Source organism: Bactrocera tryoni, chromosome 4 (assembly GCF_016617805.1).
Source record: "Bactrocera tryoni isolate S06 chromosome 4, CSIRO_BtryS06_freeze2, whole genome shotgun sequence".
In the NCBI taxonomy this organism is placed as follows: domain Eukaryota; kingdom Metazoa; phylum Arthropoda; class Insecta; order Diptera; family Tephritidae; genus Bactrocera; species Bactrocera tryoni.
Window position 1 is genome coordinate 65,487,100 of NC_052502.1, and position 24,705 is coordinate 65,511,804.

The following is a 24,705-nucleotide window of genomic DNA, read 5'->3' on the forward strand; positions in this document are numbered from 1 at the left end:
GAAATCACAATTTCTTACTAGCTGGTGAAAAAGCGAGTGCTGTATCGTTCTTGCCCTCATCAGCATAAAAAGTAGACTGTTTGTACTTTACATAAATTCGAAATTGGATCCGCTTCGGCTACATCGGGTCTATAGAATACTATGGCATGCAAATATCACTGCCTTACATGCGCGAGAGCTTAGCTGACATTCCTCAAAGAAAGTTATATTTCAGTCGATTTTTCAATATCAAATGTTACTAAACTATGAAAACTCACCTAGGGACGGAGAAAGCCGACAAGAGTACTCATAAGTTAGGAACTGCGCTAAAAATGTTGAAACCCTCAAAAGTTTTCTAATAGTCATTTGAATATGATTTGGGAGTAAGAGCAGAAGTAAACACTAAAGGTATAGAAGAATACATATATTATTGACTTTAAGCAACTCTGCTAGCTTAAACGACGTTCCGAAAATCAGATCATCAGCACTTTTATAAGAAGAGTTTAATTTGTATTGAGATCCCGAACTAATATAAGGGCAATGCTTGCTTACTACGTAGCATGAAACAATTTTACTAATTTGACTATTTTCTAACCCAGTCTTTCCTACTAACTTGTTTGAGCATAGCCACCTCTTTACATACTTTTTCTAGCTCAGACCTTTAACGGTTCTTTTTTTAAGCAGTGGCTCATTGTTTTCCATATCGTTCCTGTTCAAAAACCTCATTGCTTCTTTTAAAGCGATAATAAGCATCTACATAAGTACTAGAGGAAGCGCACAGCTTAACGGTTTTAGTGACGCGTCGTGGCATGGACCATGTTTTAACCCCTTTCGACAAGCAAAAATCCTTTTCGATAAGCAAGAGCTCTCTCCTTTATTTTTAAGTATAATCATGTATTTAGACCGTTCTTAGATAAGGAAGGTTATTCGGTTATACTGAAAAAAAATATTTTTATTTCGCTTGCACTGGAAAAAATTTTTGGGATACAAATTTTCAGAATTTTTTTTTTCGTTACCTTAAAAAAAATTTTTCAGAATTGTTTTCGATTATTGAAAAAAAAAACATTTTTTGATACAAATTTGTTTTCGATTATTGAAAAAAAATTTTTTTTGATACAAATTTTCGAAATTCTTTTTTAGGTTATATTGAAAAAACTAATTTTTTTGGGATACAGATTTTCAAAATTTTTTTCGGTTATCTTGAAAAAAAAATTTTGTGATACAATTTTTTTTGGAAATTTGTTTTTAATAAAAAAAGCCTTTCTAATAAATACAACATTTATTTATAGCTTCAGAATTGTTATGGTAGAAATTAAAGTGGATATAGTTATATAATACTGTACAATATTTTTACTATTTAGATAATTTGTATTTTAAAATTTCTGTAAAATATTTAAAATTAAGTCTGCAAAAATTTGAAAACTAAAGGGAAAAAATTTATTAAAATAAAAATTGTATAAAAAAATTATGAGAATTTTTCAAAAAGTTATTTATAAACTATTATAAACTGAATTAAAAAACTCATATTTTCTTATTAAATTTTTTAATTTAGTTTTTTGAAACAAAAGAAGTAACATTTTTTGCGTAAAATAATAATTTTAAGCTAAGTTATTCAGTTTCCTATTAAAATTTTTAAATTTATTTTTCAAAGTTTACAAATATTTTTTTTTTTAATTTTTTTATGAAAGTATTTTTTAAATTTGGAAAAAAAAATCTGTAGTTCAAAATTTAAAAAAATGTTTTAAAACTAGTTTTGAAAAAAAATTTTCGCTAGTTCAAGATTTTTTGTTTTCAAGAAAAAAATTCAGTAATTCAAGATATTTTTTTTATTACAAAAAATGTTTTTGAACCTGTTAAGCATTTTATCCAAAAATATTAACAATTTTTTCAAAAATATTGTTTTAAATTTTGAAAAAAAATCAGTAGTTCAAAATTTAAAAAAATGTTTTAAAACTGGTTTTGACAAAAAATTTCGCTAGTTCAAAAATTTTTTTTTTCAAGAAAAAAATTCAGTAGTTCAAGATATATTTTTTAATGATATCAATTTTCAATTTGGAAAACAATCAGTAATTCAAAATTTAAAAAAATGTTTTAAAACTAGTTTTGAAAAAAGTTTTCGCTAGTTCAAGAATTTATTTTCAAGAAAAATATCCAAAAAAATTATCCAAAAATATTGACAATTTTTTACAAAAACCTTTTTTTAAATTTTGAAAAAAAATCAGTAGTTCAAAATTTAAAAAAATGTTTTAAAACTAGTTTTGAAAAAAATTTTCGCTAGTTCAAAAAAAATTTTTTTCGCTAGTTCAAAAATTTTTTTTTTTTCAAGAAAAAAAAATTCAGTAGTTCAAGATATACATATTTTTTAATTACAAAAAATGATTTTGGACCTATTAAGCAAAAAAAAGAATTTTTGTTTTTAAAAATTACAAAAAAATTAATTTTGAAACTATTTTTGAAAGAAGTTTACATATCATAATTTATTTCTGTTGTACATGACTCTTATGCAAAACTTTTTAAATCGCTAATTGCTTTTAAAGATATACCGACAGCGAAAGACGAAACAGCAAAAAAGAAAGCCTAATTTGTGTTTTGCTGCTCGTATTTTCTTAGGCCCACAAACTTTTCACAGTTGGACTTACCCACAAACGTATTTTTTTTGTTGTTTTGTATAATATGCCGTCAATAACAAAAACACAAACCTTTTTCAATGCTTTCATAAATTTACCGTTATACTATATTTTCGTTTTTTTCATAATCCATCTTTACTTGTTAAACTACAAAAAAATTTGGAGGTGTCCCTTTTTTTACATTACTTCCATGTATGTACATATGTATGTATGTACGTACATGTCATAATTTGCTCCTCATAACACATCACGTATACGCAATGTCACACATAAATATACTGCAAGCACTGTACTAAGTGGTTTTTGACTTAAAAAGTTCGCTAACAAAAATAATATAATTTTCTTATTGTCAAGCAAACCTTTCTATGCAGAAAAAATTTGCTTGCTCTATTTTTTTATATTTTCATTTCGAAAATAAAGAAATTTCTAAAACATTTCACTCTAACGCATATCAAGTCTCGATCAACAACTTTTTTGTGGCTGGCCTTTCAGAAATGCATACTTTCCATTGATTTTCCATCCACAAATATTTGCATTTTGCACCGCACTCCAAACAACTCTCCAATCTTACCGCCACATATACTTTCACATTCTTTCCAACATGCAAGCAGCAAGCAAGCAAGCGCATGAGTTGGTGGCATAACTTTGTTGCAAAGCATTTTTGTTGTTTTTCATGCACTTTAAATTACAACTTTTCTGCTGCAAAAGTTTGCTCTGGCAGTTTTTGTTCGCTGCTTCACTTGCTTTTATTCGTCAACTTTGTCTTGCTTTCAACTTACAAGCTGCCTTGCCACCGCCACACACATTGTGCAGCCTGTTCACCTTGCCACCTTTCTCTTTGGCGCTCTGTGCCGCTGCCCACCTACCTGGTTTTTCAAGTTTTCCCACTCAGCGCTTGCAACGGCAACATTACAGTGACAACATTTTTGATCCTGTCAAACTCATTTGCATATCGGGCAAAATTGACAGCGACATGACATGCTGCGGCGCTGCCACGCTGTGTGCTGTGCGCTGAGTGGAATGCCCACATCGATTTTGTGGAGTGAATGCACGCCACTTCATCTCAGCATCAGCATCAGGCTGAGCATCAGCTTATCGATGAAGCTGTCACAGGCAGCACTACTCTTGCTTGTTGTTATTGTTTTTGTTATCGCAATTACTGTCACACATACAGCGGTGTGTTATGAATATGGAAGCATGCGCTGCTCTAAATTGCATTGTTTCATTGACTCTTTTATGGCTGCGTGTGTGTACGTGTGTATGTGAGGCGCTGCTGTGCGCTTTAATTGAGATTGACTGCAGCAACAACCAGGTAGCATGCCATAAGCAACCTTCGTATATATTTGTAGTCATATTTTGTCGCTTACAATATTACAATAGTGACTCGGTCGTCTTGCCACACCTTGGCACACCGCTGCTTCTGCAGGCAAAACAATGGCAGATTTCTGATTTTGATTGCATGTGAGTATTAGGTTGAAATGGGAATTACTTTGCAATACTTGGAATATTGTTTCGGCTTGTAATCTCATAACATTAACGAAGAATTTTATTAAATTTATTTGTTTGGCAATATTTTCATTCTCTCATATTCCTCTCTGTATTATAGACGGATTTATGAAATTTCGGTGAGCGTGTTTTAAGTTGGTTTGTGTGGTTAAGGCTGAGGTTTTGAGACTCTAATTGTACATATAATAATAGGTTGTCAAAAAACTCTTGCGGTATTTTCGCCCATAGTTCTAGTTTTATTCGTCGCATCGAGTCATGCTATACCTTTTTGGAAAGCTCATTTCACGTGCTAACACGTGTTTGATTGATTGTCTTTTCTTTTAAGTCGTTCGTGAGTTATAGCGTCGCAAACATGGTACAGTTTCCATTTCCACCGCACAACGATGTTTGCAACGTTTTCGTTCTGGTGTAGAGGTGGTCGAAGATGCGCCACGCTCCGGAAGGCCTGTCGTCGAAAATTGCGATAAAATCGCTGAATTATCCGTAGCATCGGTCAAGAGCTGGGCATGAGTCATCAAAAATTCATTTCAATTTCAATAAAAAAAAAAAAATTCAATAAAAATACCGCAAGACCTTTTTGACAACCCATATATAATACTATCTTAAAAAAATTACTGTTATACACTGTATTTAACATAATTTTTATATTGAAAGGTAGCCATAGGTTTGAAAATTTTCAAAGAATAAATGATGAAAACACTACCATATTGTTATTAAAATGAAAAAGTTTTAGCGAACTTACTGCTTAAATTATTGTTAAGCAGGATTATCACCCTTATATAATTGAATTATTAACTTTTTCAACGATAAAACGAACTATTTTCTTACACTTGCTCAAAGAAACGAGCTGAAAGGCCTCTTACTATTTCATTTTTTTTCATATTATTATCATTGAGTATTGCATTTTTTGAGGGTTGCCATATGTTCAACTTTCTAAGCTACATACCTACACATATATGTACATATAAGAAATATTACAATAATATCACCTGTTCAATATTCCCATTCGATTAAGTTTATATAGATAAATAGCTCTCAAACTTTTTATCGCCAACTTCTACGGCACACAATATTTGTCGCAAAGAGGCTTTTAGTTCCTAATTGTGCCCAGCGCCATCTATTGTCTTAACATATTAAACTCAAAAATGTGCTTAAAAATGAGATTCGAAGTCATTGTAATAATAATGTGAAGCCTAAGCTAATTGTAAAGCCAATGTAGAGCTGCTATGCTGCTATACTTAATTTCTAACGGTTGTACTGTGCAATTGCTGACCAAATTGATGGTTCTAAGTCCAAATTGACCGACAAACTCTCACTCTACTATTTTCTGTGTGAAATTTTAGTCTGTCTCTGATCAAACTCAAAGCTCTTTTCAGCTGATTGATTGATATTTTCTTTCTTTCTATCTTCATGACAAGTTGAAGTACTAGTGTTTTGAGAGTTAGACTATTCAAACACACAATTCATCATTGGTGATTAAACACCATTAACTTTCAATATCCATTTTTAGATGACACTGTAATGTACAAAAAAAGGATAATACAGCCACTGTCAATACCGACGGGTCCAAAATGGACTGTGGTGTAGGGACGGGTGTATATTTTATTTATCTATCTCGGAAGTTATATTGTTGTTGTTGTAGCGGCAAAAACATTCCTGACATAATTATGAGGAATGGTGCAGAGTAAACAGTCGTCTAAAAACCTGGGTCAGTTCCAGTACCGTTTACTTAAACCTGACTGTCGTGGGAATGGATCTCGAAACCTGTCTCTCTCTCAAACCAAACTCAACCAATATCTTAGAAGCGAAAATACTAGACAAGCTACCTTACCGACGGTTTCAATCAACTCCAGCGTGGTCAATAATTAAATTAGTGCAGTAAACTCACCAGCAGCATAACAGCAATAATCCATAATTCGGCTTCACAGCAATAGAAACATTTTCGGCAACGCAAAATCAGAAAAGTTGGACAAGCTAGGGACCTCTTTGGACGAATCGGAGGCAGAATTAATACCATGCTGGCTTGAAACGCTAAAAAGAGAACTTTATACTCATTTTGAACATATATAGTATGTAGCTCCAAGCTGATGAAAATCAATAAGCGTGGTGGAGCCCAAGTATGATAAAATTAGAATTAAGGATTTTTTACATAGGTCTAAACATAGTATTTACGAAATATTTGGAACCCATCAGGCACCAAACGCATAGCTATTCACAAAAAGCATAACAGATATATATATACATATATATACTACTAGAGGACCCGTCCACGCTTTACTGTCGCTGACACATATGTAGATAATACTACACCTACTATCTACATGATTTTGCTTAGTTAGATTATAACTATTAGTTAATGAGATATAGCATTTCCGTAAAGCAACTTTTTACAAAAAAATTAATCATAAAGCATTTCGTGTGTTAATAAAGCATTGCTTTTTGGAGGAAATACTGAGATTTGCTAAAATAGAAAGAGATGAAATTAGCATAGAGGACCATGACGTCCTAAAGAGGCGAAAGCTCTGTGCAAAGTGGATGCCTTGCAAGTTCATAGTCTAACAAACCATTAAATGTCGTAAAAAGTAAATGACATTAAAATGCTATTGTGGGATATCCATAAGAGATAGACATATACCATCGCGGAGTTTTCTGTAGACCTTTTCAATGTGTGCAATACTTAGTACATTATTGTGATAAATCTCTTAGCGCTCAGCCTGCGTTTGCAATGTAAGCGAAAAAAATGTAGTTATTTGTGGTAAATTAGAAACCTAAAAAATAACAGTGTTTCTCCACTATTTAATGGATGTATTATACACCTAAATCGCATAAAAATCCCTTGCGTAGTTTTAAAGATTTAAGCGGGTATTTTGGTTTAGAAGTCCGAACTTTAGGTATTTTTTTGACGCGATAAAAAAAATCAAAAATTATTTTAACTATCCATTTTTTTACATGCTTTTTATTGCTATTCTAAGAATGCAAAACATAAATAATATAAGAAAAAAATTAAATGAAAAAAACTGCAGGTCGGCGCAGTAGAGACTGATGAAACAATGGCTTGTCCTGGTGTGCAGGACATAAATCCTTTCCGTGAGCTAAAATGAAAATTTATGCGAAATCCGTGAGAAGTAAAAGTGTAGTTATTGCACAACGAAACGTTTTTGAAAAAAAAAATTGTTTACAAAATGTTGGAGGTTTGAAAAAATTTTTCGTATTTTCCCTGTTTTTTTGTGGTTCTTAATTTTTTAAAAATAAAAAAAAATCTTTCGAAAGCTCTTCGTAGTGCGATACTACATATAATGTATAAGAAAGCTCTGTGTAAAATTTCATGTGAATCGGTTGAGTAGAACTTGAGATATCAACACACCGTTTCTAGAAAAGTAGTTATGAGAAAAACGAGTGTAAAGTTTGAGAACTAGTCGCGCGCAGTCGGAGTCGGAGTCACAAAATGAGCTGTAACTCGGAAAATGATTAGAATTTCGAAAAATCCTCTTAGGAACATTTACTTGAAGGGTTATGCTATAAAGATATGAAAAAAAATCGATGTTTTCGAATTTCTAAACCAGAATACCCCCTTAAGCATACATAGGCATATAGGGACAGAGAAAGCGATTTTGTTATATACTATGTAGTGATTCGAGCGCAACGTTGAGACGAGAATGCAAGATTATAAAGGTTCTGCAATATTACATCAAAATGGGCATACAGCGCTAATTGTGCGAAGGTGGCAGCACTCCTACCTACATATCTACCTAATACAAGTATAGCATAATATCCTGTTCACTATTTTACCATATAAAAACAGAAAAATGCGCATGTTATATCATGCCACGGTAGGAAATATTAAAATCACTACAAAGCCAGTTCCACATAGAGCACCTTAAGAGTTTTAAATCGGAATCATCATCTCATACAAACATAATTGCATACAATTTATACCCTTACACTCGCAGCAACACGCTACCTTTTCATAGATTTTGCAGGGCACAATACCCCGGTGGAGTCTTTGTGCCTCAAACCAAGTCAACATTTGTCTCCATTGTACGCGTTCAACTTTGTAAAGCCGAAATTTCTATTCAATGCGGCGCTGGTGAGTGGCAGCGCAGCCGCTTCGTCTGCTGCTTACCGATAATAATTGCCAATTTGTAAGTAAAATTCCTGGCAGTGCTTCAGTACACCTAATTGCATTATTTCATATTGTACTGTATAATAAACATAATACATAATACTTCATAATAATAATCGTACAAATGCAGCATAAACACCGTTAAGGTACTTCGTGCATTGCGCACGAGTGTGTGGGGGAAATAGAAGTGAAGGAGTGAGAATGAGATAGAGAGGTAGTAACAGAGCGGGTGGCTGGAAGTGTATGAAGGAACAAATGATTGAATGAGTACAAGTGTGTGTGTGTGTGTGCTCACCTCTTTAGTTACTTTTGGAGGTTTTAATATTTTCGACTCCTTTTATGTGTGCGCATGCATTACAGCTCGGCTTTTATTGAGTGCAGACGCCGTTTCGTTGCTTTTCGTGCAAGCCCTACGCTATTTGTATGGTGAGTAATGGAAATGAGCTTAAATATTTAAGCCGATTGCGTTGCTCCTTTCATTGCAAAAAATTATCAGCATAAAAAATATAAATAAATAAAGTTGCAAAGTACTTATTCAATATTATAAAGGCGAGCAACATGGCGCATATTTTCAGCAGTCGCTGAGAAATTACCTTGAAATAAAGAAAATCGCTTTTAAATATTCGGTTAATGCAAGTTAAGTAGAGATACAGCCACAAAGTTTCATACCATAACATAGGTAACGTGATTTCGAAGAAAAATAAGAAACAAAATTAAGAAAGAACATGGACTTCGTCTGCACCGAATCTATAATATCCTCACAGCTGAATTTCTTTTAGCATATAGTGTATAAAAAATCTTTATCTTGATTTTGATCTAACAGTTTATAAGGCAGTTATAGGCTATATGAGTCGATCTGTACAAATTCTTCGTAGATTGTACAGTTGTCTTGGGCAAAAATCCTTGTCAAATTTTGTTTAGACATCTCGTCAAATAAAAGAGTTCTCCATACAAGAACTTTAACTTTTATTGTTCAGTTTGTGCAACGTACATTTATCATTATCGAAGTTTCTGCAAAATTTCAGATCGATATTTCAAACACTAAGCATCTAGTTCAGGTATGTATAGACAGATTGAGAGACGAGCATGGCTAAATCAACGCTTGGTGATAAGGTTCAATCAGTTTATTGATGGTGTGCTTCATTCTTTCACACAGTACGCTCCATAGAACCTTATATACGATGTTGTGGAGGCTTATCGCACGGTCGTTGGTGCCATCGGCCCTCGCCGCTTTGTTGTTCTTCAGACGGGTAATTCCTATACCAACTTCTTCATGGTCGAGCAATAGAACGTCTGCCCCATCTTCAATGATTGGGGAATCGCGTTCGACATCTTCTTTCACTGGCATTTAGCAGAATGGAGAAGTGTCTCCTCTATAATTTCTGTATTTCCTGGGCATCAAACACTAGATCAGCTCTGTGCTTCTACAAGAGTATGCTCCGATTTTGAAACCTTCTGTTAGTCGCCACATCTTCTCGCAGAATTTTCGAGCGTTAGCCCCACCGGCCAGGTTGTCAAGTTCTTCGTACACACGCATTTCGGCATCTTTCTTGTTTTTTCTGCAAATGCGTCTCGCTTCCTTTAATTACTTGGAAATATTAAATATGTGTCCATAATATAAGCGCAAATATTCCGTAATTCCCTCCAAAATCATCCTTTTATAAATTTGTATTAGATTTTCAAGTTCAAAGCACAATCCACTAAAGCCCTCCAGGAAACTCTAGCTTCTTGTCTTTTACTTGATTTTCCGTCAATTTAATTCTTTTCTTCAACCGCTATAAGCATTTAGTGCCACAACTCCTTCGAGTATAATCAATTTTCCTGCAACAGATTACTAATAAACGAGTCATGTAAACCACTTACGTGCCGTACTTCCTGTTAGTACACGCCGAGAGTGCGTTAAGAGGCGCTGCAACAAAAAATGCGAACTTTCCACACGTTGTAAAATACTCATTAAATGCTGACACTGACGTTAAACGACAAAAATGCTGTGCGTGTGGGGAAGTGTGACAAAGACAAATCACCCCGAACACTTGCGGACAACAGCGAGGCGGCGCATTCTGACAATATTGCAACAGCAGCAGCGCTGGCAGCAGCCACAACAAATGACATTTTAAGCAAGTGTCAAAATTCCGTTATTATTATTTTTATTAGCGTGAAAAAGCAGTGCCGGGCGTGTGAGTGTTGCCACTTTGGCGGCCATAAGTTATTATCGCTTAAATCCATCACTCAGCTAGCAAAATTGTGGAAGCTCATTGCGCTAGCGGCGTAAGTGGCTTCGGTTGCCGAGTAAGAAAGCTGCGTGGCAAGTCGATAAGACGCATAGTATATGGAATTGAAAGCTGCTTACCCGGTCACTGCAACGCCTTGCTGCTGATAGACGACAAACGAAATGCTGCCATCCTTTTTGTTGTCGTTGTATGTGCAAATTCATTAATCATGTCAGTTTAGCAATAAAAAATGTGCCACTGGAAATATTAAAATAGCGTAAAATTATGTATATATTTTTTATATACTCTTTCTCTTATCCATACGCCAATGACGGCGCGAAAAATGTGCCGCAAATTAACTTTTTGACAGCTGGCACAACAGCCTGCGGGTGTCAAACGGCAAACTGTGTGACAAGTTACACAATGCTGTCATAATGTAGCGAAAAGCGAAGAGGGCTGTCAACTGCGATTGAAATGAGAGCGGAAAAAGTAAAGATGAGATGAATAGTGATAGAGCGACTCAAGACTTGAGAATGAATAAGCAAAGCGCAATATCATGCGTAAAGAAAAAATAACTGTAATTAATACTAGAAACCTTTTAGCGTACTATATTTTGATCATATAAGTAAATGCCTTCTCATAATTTTTGACTATACTATACTATATGACTATAAGAAAATTTGACATACAGCTGTCAAGTGTCAAAGAAACTTGCTTTGCCACTTCATATATTTCCACATTTTTACGAACTTTATGACGTGAGAAATCCAAAATTACAGAACAAGATTTTCATAAGCAATATGAACCCGTTATTACTTTTAAATCAACCTTAAAGTATTACTCTCCACTAAAATTTAAAAGTTTGTCTCTATGAGTTATTGAAGTAGTCCAATAAATGATCAAACTAGAGATCTTTTCGCAATCTTGAGTGGTCATTAAGACTATCTAAACTAAGAGATCTTAGATTAAGTTATGTTAGTTGTCCGATCCCTAAACGGGGATCACACCTAGACTGTTACGTGCAGTACTTTGTGAAGTCAGACGAAAACCTCCAGTAGCTGGATATGAGCAAAACAAGTTGAATCCATCACAAATCTGCTTATTTGTATTTCCGCTATTTCACCTAGATGTTTAAAAGTATGAGGTCCAAAGTAGTCCGTGAGGTATGAGGTCCAAAGTTCCGCAAAACGAAACATTCAAGGTGGAAGTGTTGAGATGATTCTACATATATCATATTCTTCCAATCAGCTGCTGCAGCTGGCATATAGTAATATGTTCAATCTCACCGCATGAATTCCGATCCATTCAGTGTCTAGTAAGAGCTCCTTGAACCTCTGAAAGATGATACAGAACTTAGTTATGCGACTTTGTGAACTGCCAAGTGATAATTAAAGCTCTAACCTTTAGCTAATAGTAGTAAAGCTTAATAGTTCTAAGGCGTGAGCACTCTGATACCGAAGAAAATAATTCCACATTTGATACAAAGGGAAAAAGGTATCAATGGTTGAAGGAGTAGCATTCTTTTATTGGTTGAATTGGGGTTTTTCCTGAAGAATGCTGAACGTGTAAATGCGAGGAGGATAGATTTTATATACTTGGTAACATTAGAAGAACCAATACCAAAAGAATCCTTGGTTCTACATAAAAATACAAAGAGTTAGCCATTCTAAGCGAATGAATAACAGTTCCTTGTCAAATATAAATCCGGATCTATTAAAGTTACTTAGATTCGACCATCGGAGAAAACGAGACAAAAGTTCAATTCATCTGCTATGTAGACGAAAGCTTTATAATTATTGTTGTAGCACTACAAAAAACAGTCTGACAAGTTGGCCATGAAATATGTATGTTCGGTTACCTAGGTTACGTAAACTTGACTAGCTTGGCAACGGAGTCAAAAGCTCCGTTAAGCTGCAGTTAGTGTCTAATACTGTCTAAAAACAGCTATGTTAGTGTTGTTGTACCGACAGAAAAATACGAGCTGTATTTTTAGCCATGCTTGGTCGTATAAAAAAACTGTGTATGTTCCGATAGCGTGGATCCGACCATCATGGAAACGAAGTCGAAAGATTTAATAAATTTTTAAAAAGCTTTTACCTGATAGCTTTCATAAAATCATAGTCAATCATAACTAAATGGTATCAACTCGAGCTTGCCTGTATTTATTTTGCAGTTTTGCTTCAAATTTTTTCTTCTCAGCTGCGCTCAAAATATAGGTAAAACAACGGTAAAGATAAGAGAGCGTAGTATACAACCTCAGCAATTGGTGAGCTGCTTGAAGGCAGAAAACTAAAGCAAATATAACAATTAAATACATAATTACAATTTAATAAATAAATAATGTAGTTAGTACAAGGCAGATGAAAAATGCCATTTACCTTTTGGCTCGGGGCTGTCACGCCTGCTGCTAATTATGCCCAGCGGCAGTGGCACTCATCGATTTTCACACAGCAACAAAGCTTTGCTTAGCTTAATTTTCCTGCTTTAAAACAACATTTCCGTAACATAAACATGAGCAAGTCACCACCGACTACTGCGTTTGCCGAGCGGCGCTTCGTTCTGGCCGCACTTCAGCTGGTACTCGTTTCAACCTCGACCAGACATCATTAATGTTAATTAACCAAATAAGCAACTTGTTGCCCTACTTAAGCGTGCGTACAGCAGCCACCAGTCAGTCAGTCAGCCAGCCGAGTGCGCATTATATAAAAGCCAACATTTCCACTTGCTTTCCCGAGCGAGCGTGAACAAAAAAGTTCAAGCCTTACAAGTTATACAATGACGCTGATGGACCGTGCCTGGAGTTTGTAGCGGTGGAGTGGGGGCGGTAAGCCACCCTCATAACATGAAAGCGCTTTGTGGCTTTGTGCGAAGAGTGAAACCCTTGTGGCATGCACGACCTACCCCGACCCCTTTTCGTTACGAAGTACAACAGCAGCCTTTGTATTGTGCTATTTTTCACATTTTTCAACATTAATTAGACAAAAGCGGCGCATTTTTTTGTTGCACAGGCACAATGTTCAACATAAAGTTATTTAGCATTAATTCATTTTTTTCACTTTACATGCACAAAGTTGTCAAGCTAACCTATTTAAGTGCCCATGTCAACTCGGTTATTGAGCTAGACATAGAGTTGGCCAATTGGCGCTGTACAACAACCACTACTGTGGCGCGTTACTTGGGCACACTAATTAAATCGAGTTTTTAAATTGTTTAAGAGGTGAGGGAATGTTAGAGGCAGAAGAGGAAGGAGAGTGAGAGTGAGAGAGATAGAGAAAGGAAATATAAACATTTCACAAAAAATAATACTATGTTTGAATGTAAATTAAAATTGTATTTTAAAGCTGAAACTCTGCACAAAAATAAGAATCTCGGAATAATCTAGTTACAAAGAAGAAAAAATAATATTTATAGCACTTAAATGTCTCATAGAGACGTGAAACATGCTAAAACACTAAATTCGAAACAGAGTAATATAACAGTTAAAAGTTCAAAAGCTCGTTCGATCATACTTTTCTTTGAAATTGTTCTTTTAGACGTCATACAAGTTCCGAATTATTTTTAACATTAAATTCGAACCAGAATATAAATCAGTTAAAAGCACAAAAGCTCGTTCAATAAACTTTATTTTAAATTTTTCTTTTCGACGTCATAAAACTTTGTTATAATTTTTCACATTAACTTCGAAGCAATTCGTAAATGCAAAAAGTTAAAAGCTCAAAGGCACGTTCGCTCACACATTTTTTTTAAATTGTTCTCGACTAGGAATGAGATTTCAGCTTGAAACCGAGGCCACATAGACTTATTGTTCAAACAATTAGTCCCACACAGAGTAAACTAGATATTGCAAAGAAGTTCTCCCTTCTCTATATAGACATTTAAAGCCCTTCTAAGCTTTAATACTTTATTACGACGAACTTGTTAAAATCTGTTTACTGAATTCAACTTGATCTTAAAAACTCTAAGTCTTTGAGATTTTTAATTTTCAAGTAACCAAATGATCTGCTTACTACTCCCTTTCGCCTTCTTTTAGATTATTTTGTTCACAAAAAAAGCCCTGACAGTTCCAATTGAATTGATCAAGAAACCATGCTTGCTGTAATTACTATAAAAAGTCTAAACTTTTAGCTCAACTAGCAAATACGGAAAAGCATTGATTTTGAGCGTATTTAAGTCACTCTCCTATTATTCTATAAAACGAATTTTATGACAATACTTCCTTGTATTCAAATTGTTCTTATAAATACCAGGCCTTCGAGACCATTGGACTTTAAAATCATTCATATTGCTCCTATATATGTATGTATGTATAGTACAATATATTTTCTCCATTCATCAAATTTAACAAAACATACCTAGAGAAATGATGAAATGGTAAATCATAAGATTCTTATAAAAAGCTCGAAGCTTAAAGCTCAATTACAAAATATAAATTAAATGAAAAATAAAAGTATCATTACAAAAAGCTCTAACCATAAAGTTTAGTTAAGAAGTAGGAATAAAATGGTAAATCAAGAGATTCTTATAAAAAGCTGGAAGCTTAAAGGTCATTTACAAATTAGAAATAAAAAATAAAAATTGGAAAAATAAAAGATCGTTGCAAAAAGCTCGAACCTTAAAGTTGAATTAGGAAGTAAGAATGAAATGGTAAACCAAAAGATTCTTATAAAATGCTCGAAGCTTAAAGCTCAATTACAAAATATAAATTAAATGAAAAAATAAAAGAATCATTACAAATAGCTCGAACAAAAGTTTAGTTAGGAAGTAGGAATGAAATGGTAAACCAAGAGTTTCTTATAAAAAGCTGGAAGCTTAAAGCTCATTTACGAATTAGAAATAAAAAATGGAAAAATAAAAGATCGTTGCAAAAAGCTCAAACCGTAAAGTTGAATTAAGAAGTAGGAATATTAAAGGTTAATTATGGAGTAGGCTTTGAGAATTATTTGCCAACTTCTTTCATTCAGTCTATATATGTATATCTACTAATAACATAATTTAGTATGCATTTTGTTAAGCACTAGTTTAGGATAAAAATAACATAGCCCATTGCTTTGATTATTAAGCTTTTTCCAATTCCCCAGCGCAAAAATTAAGCTATTAAAACTGTGTTGAATGAGTTAACTAAAAGCTCATGTTGAAACCAAATTATTTGAAAGGTATTTTATGTAACTTTCTCAGGTAGTTAGTTAACCTGCGAAACTTATTTTGAACTTTAGAAACATAAACTGCAATACATTATTCGGATGGTCAATATTTTATCGAGCAGATTTTAACGACAAAGCGGGACAGAAATGAAGCTCGCATAACAAACGGCTAAAGTTGGTCGGAAATCGTAAAAAAATGTATACCAAAGCTTAGACGATACATTCTTATGTAGTTAGGAATTCTCGAACTGAACTTCACAAAAATTGTTTGGTAGCTAAAAAGTAGAGAAATCGGAAGATACGCGTATATCAACGTAAAGCCAATTTTTTAGAATTTTTCTTACACATTATACACAGCAACGATTGGAACTTTTTAAAAGCACGCATTTTCACTCAATTCTCTACAAAAATATTTACGCAATATGTCGTAATTTACATTTTTATTAATGCGATTTTGCAATTATAATGTATATATGTGTATGAATACCCATTATTTCTTATTGCTTTTATCACCACTAGAAATACTATGTAAATACGTAAGTAAGTTTCATGAAAGCTTTTACAGCTTTTTCTTCTTTGTTGCTTCAAAACAAACCATTTAAAATTCCACACATAATCTCTATAAAATATTTTCATTATTTGTAAATCTTTTAGAAATCTATATATGTACATACTATACATACTATAAAGCATAGCATTAAAATGTAAAGCACTGAAAGCACGCACTTTTGCCCACAAAGCTTCCATTAAAACGAGTCATGTGTAAGATTTTTATGCCAACAAATTGCAAAATTCAATTTGCCTCGTCGTGCATTGTTGTTGATTATTGTGTTAGAAAATATTAATCCCTTCTGCTGGCATTTATATTTATGCTTGCATGTCCATGGCTTGTGCGCTGCCCCTAATATCACATGAGTTGTTGTCTGTAGAAATTGCTCAAAAGGTGCTCGAACACATTGTTAAGCGTTCAAGTGTAAAAACTTTTGTAAACTAGAGGAATTACGACGCTTGAGGAATTTATTTTGATGTTTTCATATTTTTATTCAATAAATAAATTTGTACATATAAATTGTTGTAGGAAAGCAAGCACATCAAGGCTACAAAATATTTCTGCGTCTTATAATAGAAACTTTTGTTTGAAGTTTGACAAAGCAGACCGTTTTAATTGAATATATCTACTATTTCTTTAAATATGATGGATCAATACAGAATTAAACAAAATAAACTTGCCAGACATTTCTAAAAATATAAGGCGTTATGAAAAAGTGAACAAAATTATTGGAATAGTCAAAAGATATATGTATATATTTATAAATAAAATTAAGCTCTAAAAACTTGCTTACAATTATCTTACTATCTTAAATTGCTGATATAATACATTTGCAGTACGTCTACAGCTACCTTAGTAGCAGCCACTTATAACTACTACAGTGGACCGGTAGCCTAAGGCTAAGATTTATGGAAGTCTCCTTACAGAAAATTCCGCTTCCAACCTTTCCTAGCTCTAAACTTATTGGTAAAAAAATCTCCCCAGCGACCAGCGGTATGTTAGCAGAGACAAAGGCTCCAAAAGTAGTCTCGCCGAGGCAGTGATCCACGTTGTAGCAGGAGAGAATTTCGGCGTATTCTTGTTCGAACCTCTTCATATGCGCCTTCCCTTAGCCTTAAGGCTCACTTCGAAGCTGGAGGCTGCATTCTCCACGGGCGCTATGTATAAAATCACATATTGTTCGCAGTACACCAGAGTTGCTTATGAGAGCTGCTCTTTGACAAGTTCAAGCTTCTTAGCAAGTGTAGCATTTTCGAGCGCCTTACACCAGACGAATACCCCATACAACATTATTGGCTTGACTACGGTTTCGTAGAGCCAAAACATCACTTTTGGAGAGAGTCCACACTTTTTCCCTAAACAGCAAAGTAGAGCAGAGTATTTTTATTGGATGCACAGTGCAATTTTATTCTACAAGTTTGATGATTTGATAAGCCGCCAAATTAAATGGAAGTTTGCAACTTTCTTCAGAAAACTGCAATACGGTTGGAAATCTATACATATATTTTTTAATAATATTTCGATTTGTTAATAAAAATCTAATGAAATTGGATGTTTACATCATTTAGAAATATCTTTTTAAATTTTTAAAGCTGTAAGATATTATTTTATTTTCGAAGAAGGTGCTGGTCGACGATACCGCTCCTAAGTGACTTCCAGCTGCTTTTCACCCTGAGTAGAACGCAAAAGATAGTTCAGCATACTTGCTCTTAGGAAAGTTCATATTATTATTACATTATCCAAAAGGCATTCACCAGCTAAGGTTAAAAGTTGGGAAAGTTGTATGAAGGAAAATGGGGTGGAAGCATACAGGTACATTCGCTTTCATTGTCCAGCCTTGAAACAACTCGGCAGTCTTAACTTCGGCGAACCAGTCTGAGGGGCTTAAAGATCTTTGTCGATTTGTAAGGATCTTGTGATATAATAGGTTATCAAAAAAGTCTTGCGTTATTTTCGCTAGTTGGCGCTGAAAGCGCGTAGTTCTAGTTTTATTCGTCGCATCGGGTCATGCTATACCTACTATACCTTTTTGGAAAGCCCATTTCACGCGCTAATACGTGTTTGATTGATTGTCGTTTCTTTTAAGTCATTCGTGAGTTATAGCGTCGCAAACATGGAGCAAAATAAAGAGAAAATACGGCATATTTTACAGTACTACTACGATAAAGGCAAAAATGCATCTCAAGCCGCCAATAAAATTTGTGCAGTTTATGGACCCGATACAGTTTCCATTTCCACCGCACAACGATGGCTTCAACGTTTTCGTTCTGGTGTAGAGGTGGTCCAAGATGCGCCACGCTCCGGAAGGCCTGTCGTCGAAAATTGCGATAAAATCGCTGAATTGGTCGAAGGAGACCGGCATAGTAGCAGCCGTAGCATTGGTCAAGAGCTGGGCATGAATCATCAAAAATTCATTTCAATTTCAATTAAAAAAAAAATTCAATAAAAATACCGCAAGACTTTTTTGACAACACATTATTATGTAGGAGGTTTAGGTCCCTGATAGGAACCTTTTTTATCGTTGATTATTGTATTCTTTAATACTGAAATGATAAACCTACAAACTTTGTAAATATATATACATACACCACATGTACGAGTTGTATGTTTGTTTCGCCACTTTCAAAGGTATGGTGACTTACTAGACGAGCAACTTGCATGCCAGAAAATTGATTATTCAAACTACGCAATCATAGAGATGGAGTGTATTAAATGCCCCGATTAAATTAGACAAATCGCAGCTGAAACAAAATTAAGCGAGTGGCGTTTAATGAACTGTAGACATGCAAAAGTCAAGCGAAAGCAGATAGCACCGGAAGAAGACGAGAAGTGCCGTAGTAAAGCTTTAAGCTGCAGAGGGTAAAGCCAATGGCTTCACTTGTTGAATATTTGGAGTAATTATGTAATTGAAGACGATGTGCTCAGGAATTAGTTTTAGTAAATTAAATGAAAATTCCATTTCGGCATCTCATACAATCGAAAGTGGTAAATTAAGGAGCGTATTTGAATTTTTTTTTAATTTTTGACTATATGCTTTATGAGTATCAATTAATCTATATGCATATATAACTTCATACCAAAAAGTAATAAAAAGCCAAGTTCAAAACACCTTCATAAGCTCTTTAAAACCTGAAAATCGTTTTAGCATCGCCTTCCGGCCACAAAAATTTTCTAACTTTACTCTGTAACGCCTTACTAATCAACCCATCTGCTTCGTCTCATTTGCAGGACCTCCGACTCCAGCACACAGTTGACCACATCAGCCGTGCCGCCAGCAACAACACTGAATCAATTAAAGTCCACAACGGCTACAGCGGCCGCAGCAGCAACAGGCAATGCGGCACACAACAATAATAATAATAGCAACAACAACAACTGCAATAGCAATAACACAGCCGGTAATCGACGTCTGCCATTCTGTGGTTTAGATTCCATTAAAGGAAGTGACAGTAATGGCATGGGCGATGGTGTTGTTGGTGGTGCCACCAATTTATGCTTCGATTTGCATGGTAGCAACAGCGGCGGCATTAACACCAGCAATCGGCACACTGGCGCTGGACTCGGCGGCACACACGATGGCGTTCAACATCATGATAACATATCAGAGCAATTTCACTCGCTGGATGCGGCAGATAGCAGCTGCTGTGGCGATGAACAGTTCGAGGATGATATGCAGGCCTTGTTGCCGAAATGCAAGCGTTACTCGGGAGATGAACTCAGTCAGGTAAGTCTGAGAGATTTTATTTGGTTTGGTGCAAACGGTGGTATATAAATAATATATTTGTAATATAGACGTTCGAGAAAGAGTTGATTTCAGTATAAGATAGTTTGTGTATAACTCAGTGAGAAGTATAGCCACTCACTGTTAAATTTTTATTTGTTTATTGATTTATGCCAGTTCTATGTTCTATTCGATGCTCTTCAAAACTAGTCGCATCGATGATTGCTTGTATGTTGGTACTATCTAATAAGAGTGTACTCGTATATTGATTCTAGCTGCTTTCATTGCTTTAAATGCAACACCGTGACTAAATGCTTATGATGAAAGTGTTTTCACATATATATAATTTAATCGAGTTCTATTCGGCACTTTTATGCGAGATAAGTGCAAGTGCCGCTCTCTTGTTAAAAAACTTATGAGCGCGGGCACATAATTATTGGATGCTAACAAAATTATTTGGATAAGTTTAAACACGAGGGTTTGCATAACACTCACTAAAGTGCTTGTCTTTACTTTTTATGCCAGTTTGAGTGAGTTATACCAGTTTGCTTGGATAACACTCAGTAAAGTGCTTGTCTTTACTTTTTATGCCAGTTTGAGTGGTTATATCAGTTACTACATTTAAGTATCGCTACACTAAAGGCAACATCAAAATTATTTATTGATTTATACCGGTTTCTTCTTTAAAGTTTCGCCACTCTAGGTTTTTGTGTCGCTTTTTTATCCTTAATTTTTTGTTCCAGTTTTAGTGGTTTATACCAGTTGTTTGTTTTTAAGCCTCATTTTTATTGTTTTATACCAGTTGATTTTTCAATTAATTATTCTTTGAAGTTTTTGTATATCTCAATAAAGTGATCGTTAGTTAGTCTCCAATTTTATGCCAGTTTTAGTAGCTTATGATTTTTAGTGATTTTAGACCGAAGTTTTAGTACTTTATACCCGTTGATTTTTCAATTAATTATCCTTCGAAGTTAGTAAAGTGGTAGTTTTTAGTCTCAAATTTTAAAGCCAGTTTTAATGACTTATACTAGTTGGTTTTTTGATTCGCTAATTCTTGAAATTTGTGCATATTCTATAAGTGGGCTTTACATTTTATATACATATATTTGTTTATGCCAGTTTCAGTTATTTATACCAGTTGCTAATTTTTTGCCTAAGTTTTAGCGGTTTATACCAGTTGGGGTTTTAATTTATTATTCTTTGAAGTTTTTGTATATCTCATTAAAGTGATCGTTAGTTAGTCTCCAATTTTATGCCAGTTTTAGTGGCTTATGATTTTTAGTGTTTTTAGACCGAATTTTCAATACTTTATACCAGTTGATTTTTCAATTAATTATTCTTTGCAGTTAGGGTATATCTCAGTAAAGTGGTAGTTTTTAGTCTCCAATTTTAAAGACAGTTTTAATGACTTATACTAGTTAGCTTTTCGATTCGCTAATTCTTGAAATTTGTGCATACCCCATTAGTGGGCTTGACATTTTATATATATTTGTTTATACCAGTTTCAGTTATTTATACCAGTTGTTGGTTATTTTCGCCTAAGTTTTAGTAATTTATACCAGTTGAAAAAACGATTTGCTATAATGCGCTATACCTTTAAAATTGTGTTTAGCTTAGTATTAGTGCTTGTAATTTTATCGGTTTGTCCTTCTGCCTGTTTTGGTGAGTTATACCAGTTATTTTTTCATTTTACATTTCTACAAAGTTTGTCTTAGCATGTATCTTATATGCGTTCAGTATTGATTTTAGCTACATTTCATTGTTTTAAATGCAAATACGCTGAGCTCCAAGATCTATTTATGCAACAAAATGTCTCTGCTGTCCGGCTATATGGCTGCGTCCTTTGGCGGTCCTTTAAGCAATGCAAATTTCAAGGTAAATGCGCTTTTCTGCACTTAAACAGCTTACTTACTTTGTTTAAATAAAAGCTATTTACTGCAATGCATACAATTTTCAATTTCTTGTTTGCGCATTTCATTGTCGTAATGGCAGATTTGCTTCCTTTTTTCGCCCATCGTGCGCTTACAAGCGTCTATACCCGAAAGCACTACATTTATTTTCACATTTCGTCTGCTTATTTGCATAGAATTTAAATAAGCTGCTAGCGTACGCGGCGCTGCCACTACACCAGCAGAGCCAATGTGTTATCCTGCAAGGACACGCGCGCCTTGCCGTTGTCCACTCAGCTGACAACACGCTTGGGACTCACTTTCACTTTGATTTGTGCTTTGAATAGCATTGCCAGTGGAGAGCAGATTTTACTTCTTTTTCCTGCCCCAGCGCTATGCTACGTTGATTTGTTTGTATTTTACAAGAAAACGGCAAAAAGGATTTCCCGCTTAGATACGTATAGTTGCTCGGCAGGTTTATTAATAATTCATTATTTTTGTTTGCATTGATTTGCCGACGTTTTTTCTTTAATTTTCTGGGGTTGGAAGCACTTGAGCAAATCGATTTTCTATTTTCTAGCAATGATTTTCATCTTCTCCGCTTTTTATTGCATTACCCAAAGGGATATGAATTCACGCATACATATATAGTCATAAATACATAAACACATATGTACATACGCGTATATATTTATATCCTTTCTACTCTCTTATCTGTTTTGTGTGTATTTCAATTCCGCATCGAACTCAGCTGCTACCTTGAAAATTGTCAGCGTATCATTCTCATATTTATGTATTTGAGTAAACAAATTTATGGTTTTCATTTCAAAGCGCCCCCTTTGCTTACATGCCGTCTTCGCTTTATAATTGTCTGTTTTTCCACAAACAAATGCATACACACATACACACAAAGGCTCTTAGAAATGAACTTCCAGCTTACCCTATAGTATTTAGCTGTCTATTTGCCATAGCTTTTGGGTAATTGCGCAATGCAAATATATTAAAGACGAGCAAATAATACACACACATTTACCTACACACGTAAATACAGATACTAACATTTACATGTTGCGTTTTTAAATAAACACAGCAAATGATACTGCCAATGAGTCTGTGTAAATACAAAATCTGAAAGTTCTCTTTGTTTTCTTTATTGTGAGAGCAATAAATCGTCTGCAGTGGCTGCTGATGTAAATGCGGGAGCTTCAAATTTAAATACATAACTACATAACTGTATTTAAATTCAATGAAAATCAAGAAACAACTTTAATTTCAGTTTCTCCGAAGATTGGTTTTGATCCTTCAGTTTGTATGGCAACTATGCGCTATAGTGATTCGGTCTGAACAATATCTTCGGAGATTGTACCGTTATCTTAGGGGGCAATTCTTGCGAAATTTGATAGAGATATCTTCTTAAAAAACCAAATTCCATACAAAAAATTAATTTTGATCGTTCCGTTTGTATGACAGCTGCTATATGTTAAAGTGATCCGATCTGAACACTTTTTTCGAAAATTGTACCGATGCCTTAAGCAATAAACCTTGCCAAATTTCAGGAAGATATCTCGTCAAATAAAAATGTTTTCCTTACAGGAGCAGGATTTTGATCTACCAGTTTGTATGACAGCTAAATGTTACACTGATCCGATCTGAACTATATCTTCCAATATTGTACCAATGGCTTAAGCAGTAAACCGTGCCAAATTTCGGGAAGATATCTCGTGAAGTAAAAAAAAATTTCCAGATGCAGATCAGTTTGTATGACAGCAATATGCTATTGTTGTCAGATCCAAATAATTCCTTGCGTAGATACTTAAAAAAATTAGTTTAATTTCTTAATAGTATAGAGATTTTATTTTACTTTTTTAAAAATTATTGGCAACACTGTTATAAACTTTTTTATATAAAATATCGCCAAATACTTTTCGAAATATTTTTTTAAAAGCCTGACCGACCTTGTTTAACATCTGATTTTTTATTGCGATTGGTGGTAACTCTATTTTATAATATGTGTGCCGATATTAAACAGTTTGAGGGAGAATAGTCTTCAATTTAAATAAAGTAATTTTATATTAAAAAAAAATATATATTTTTATACAAATTATTTTTATATTTTTTTTTTTGTAAGTAGCAACACAAATTTACAATATTACTGTTAAGCTATGCCATATAAAATTTATGAAAAAATTTTCACAAAGTGGCAACTCCTTATTTTTTTTTAATTCGTCTATATATTTCTAACTAAATGAAATTATATAATTATTATATATTTAAAGTTTACACATTTAATTTTTCATTATACTTTTCTTTTAATTTTTTTGAGTCTGGCAACCACTGTGCCAGAAATTGAGCTATCTAAGATATGTTGCTGAAATACATAACTTTAGCTCTTATTCCGGCTATACACATTTCTATTACTGCAAATCACATAAAATTTATGAAAAAATTTTCACAAAGTGGCAACTCCTTATTTTTTTTAATTCGTCTATATATTTCTAACTAAATGAAATTATATAATTATTATATATTTAAAGTTTACACACTTCATTTTTCATTATATTTTCCTTTATTTTTTTTTAGTCTGGCAACCACTGTGCCAGAAATTGAGCTACATATCTCAGTCTCTGATATGTTGTTGCTGTAATACATAACATTAGCTCTCATTCCAGCTGCACACATTTCTATTACTGCAAATCACAGATTCCGTTACGTTACTCCCAGAAATTGAGATATTTACCCTCAAGCAAGCTGAAAGAACTCAAAGCTTCAACAAGAAAGCAGCCAAATCCACTACTAACATCTGCAAAGTGACTAACACTAAGCTGCAATACACAGCTCCGCTTCTTTTCAATTTCTCTAAATGCAAATAAATAAGCACCAATAACAACAACTTCAGCAGCCAGCAAAGGCAAAGTCATAACAGCGCTGATTATCATAAAAGCCGTCGAAGCTACCATAC

The 24,705-nt window shown here is 34.1% G+C and overlaps 1 protein-coding gene across 2 annotated transcripts in view; it reads left to right on the top strand.

The window, feature by feature from the left end:
• LOC120773381 (protein sprint) overlaps positions 1 to 24,705 on the top strand; it is a 389,939-nt gene that overhangs the window by 248,992 nt on the left and 116,242 nt on the right. For both annotated transcript variants that reach the window (XM_040102210.1, XM_040102209.1), the window contains exon 3: positions 19,365 to 19,860. In XM_040102210.1, the coding sequence (XP_039958144.1) occupies positions 19,365 to 19,860 (496 nt within the window). The remainder of the gene's footprint in view (positions 1 to 19,364; positions 19,861 to 24,705) is intronic.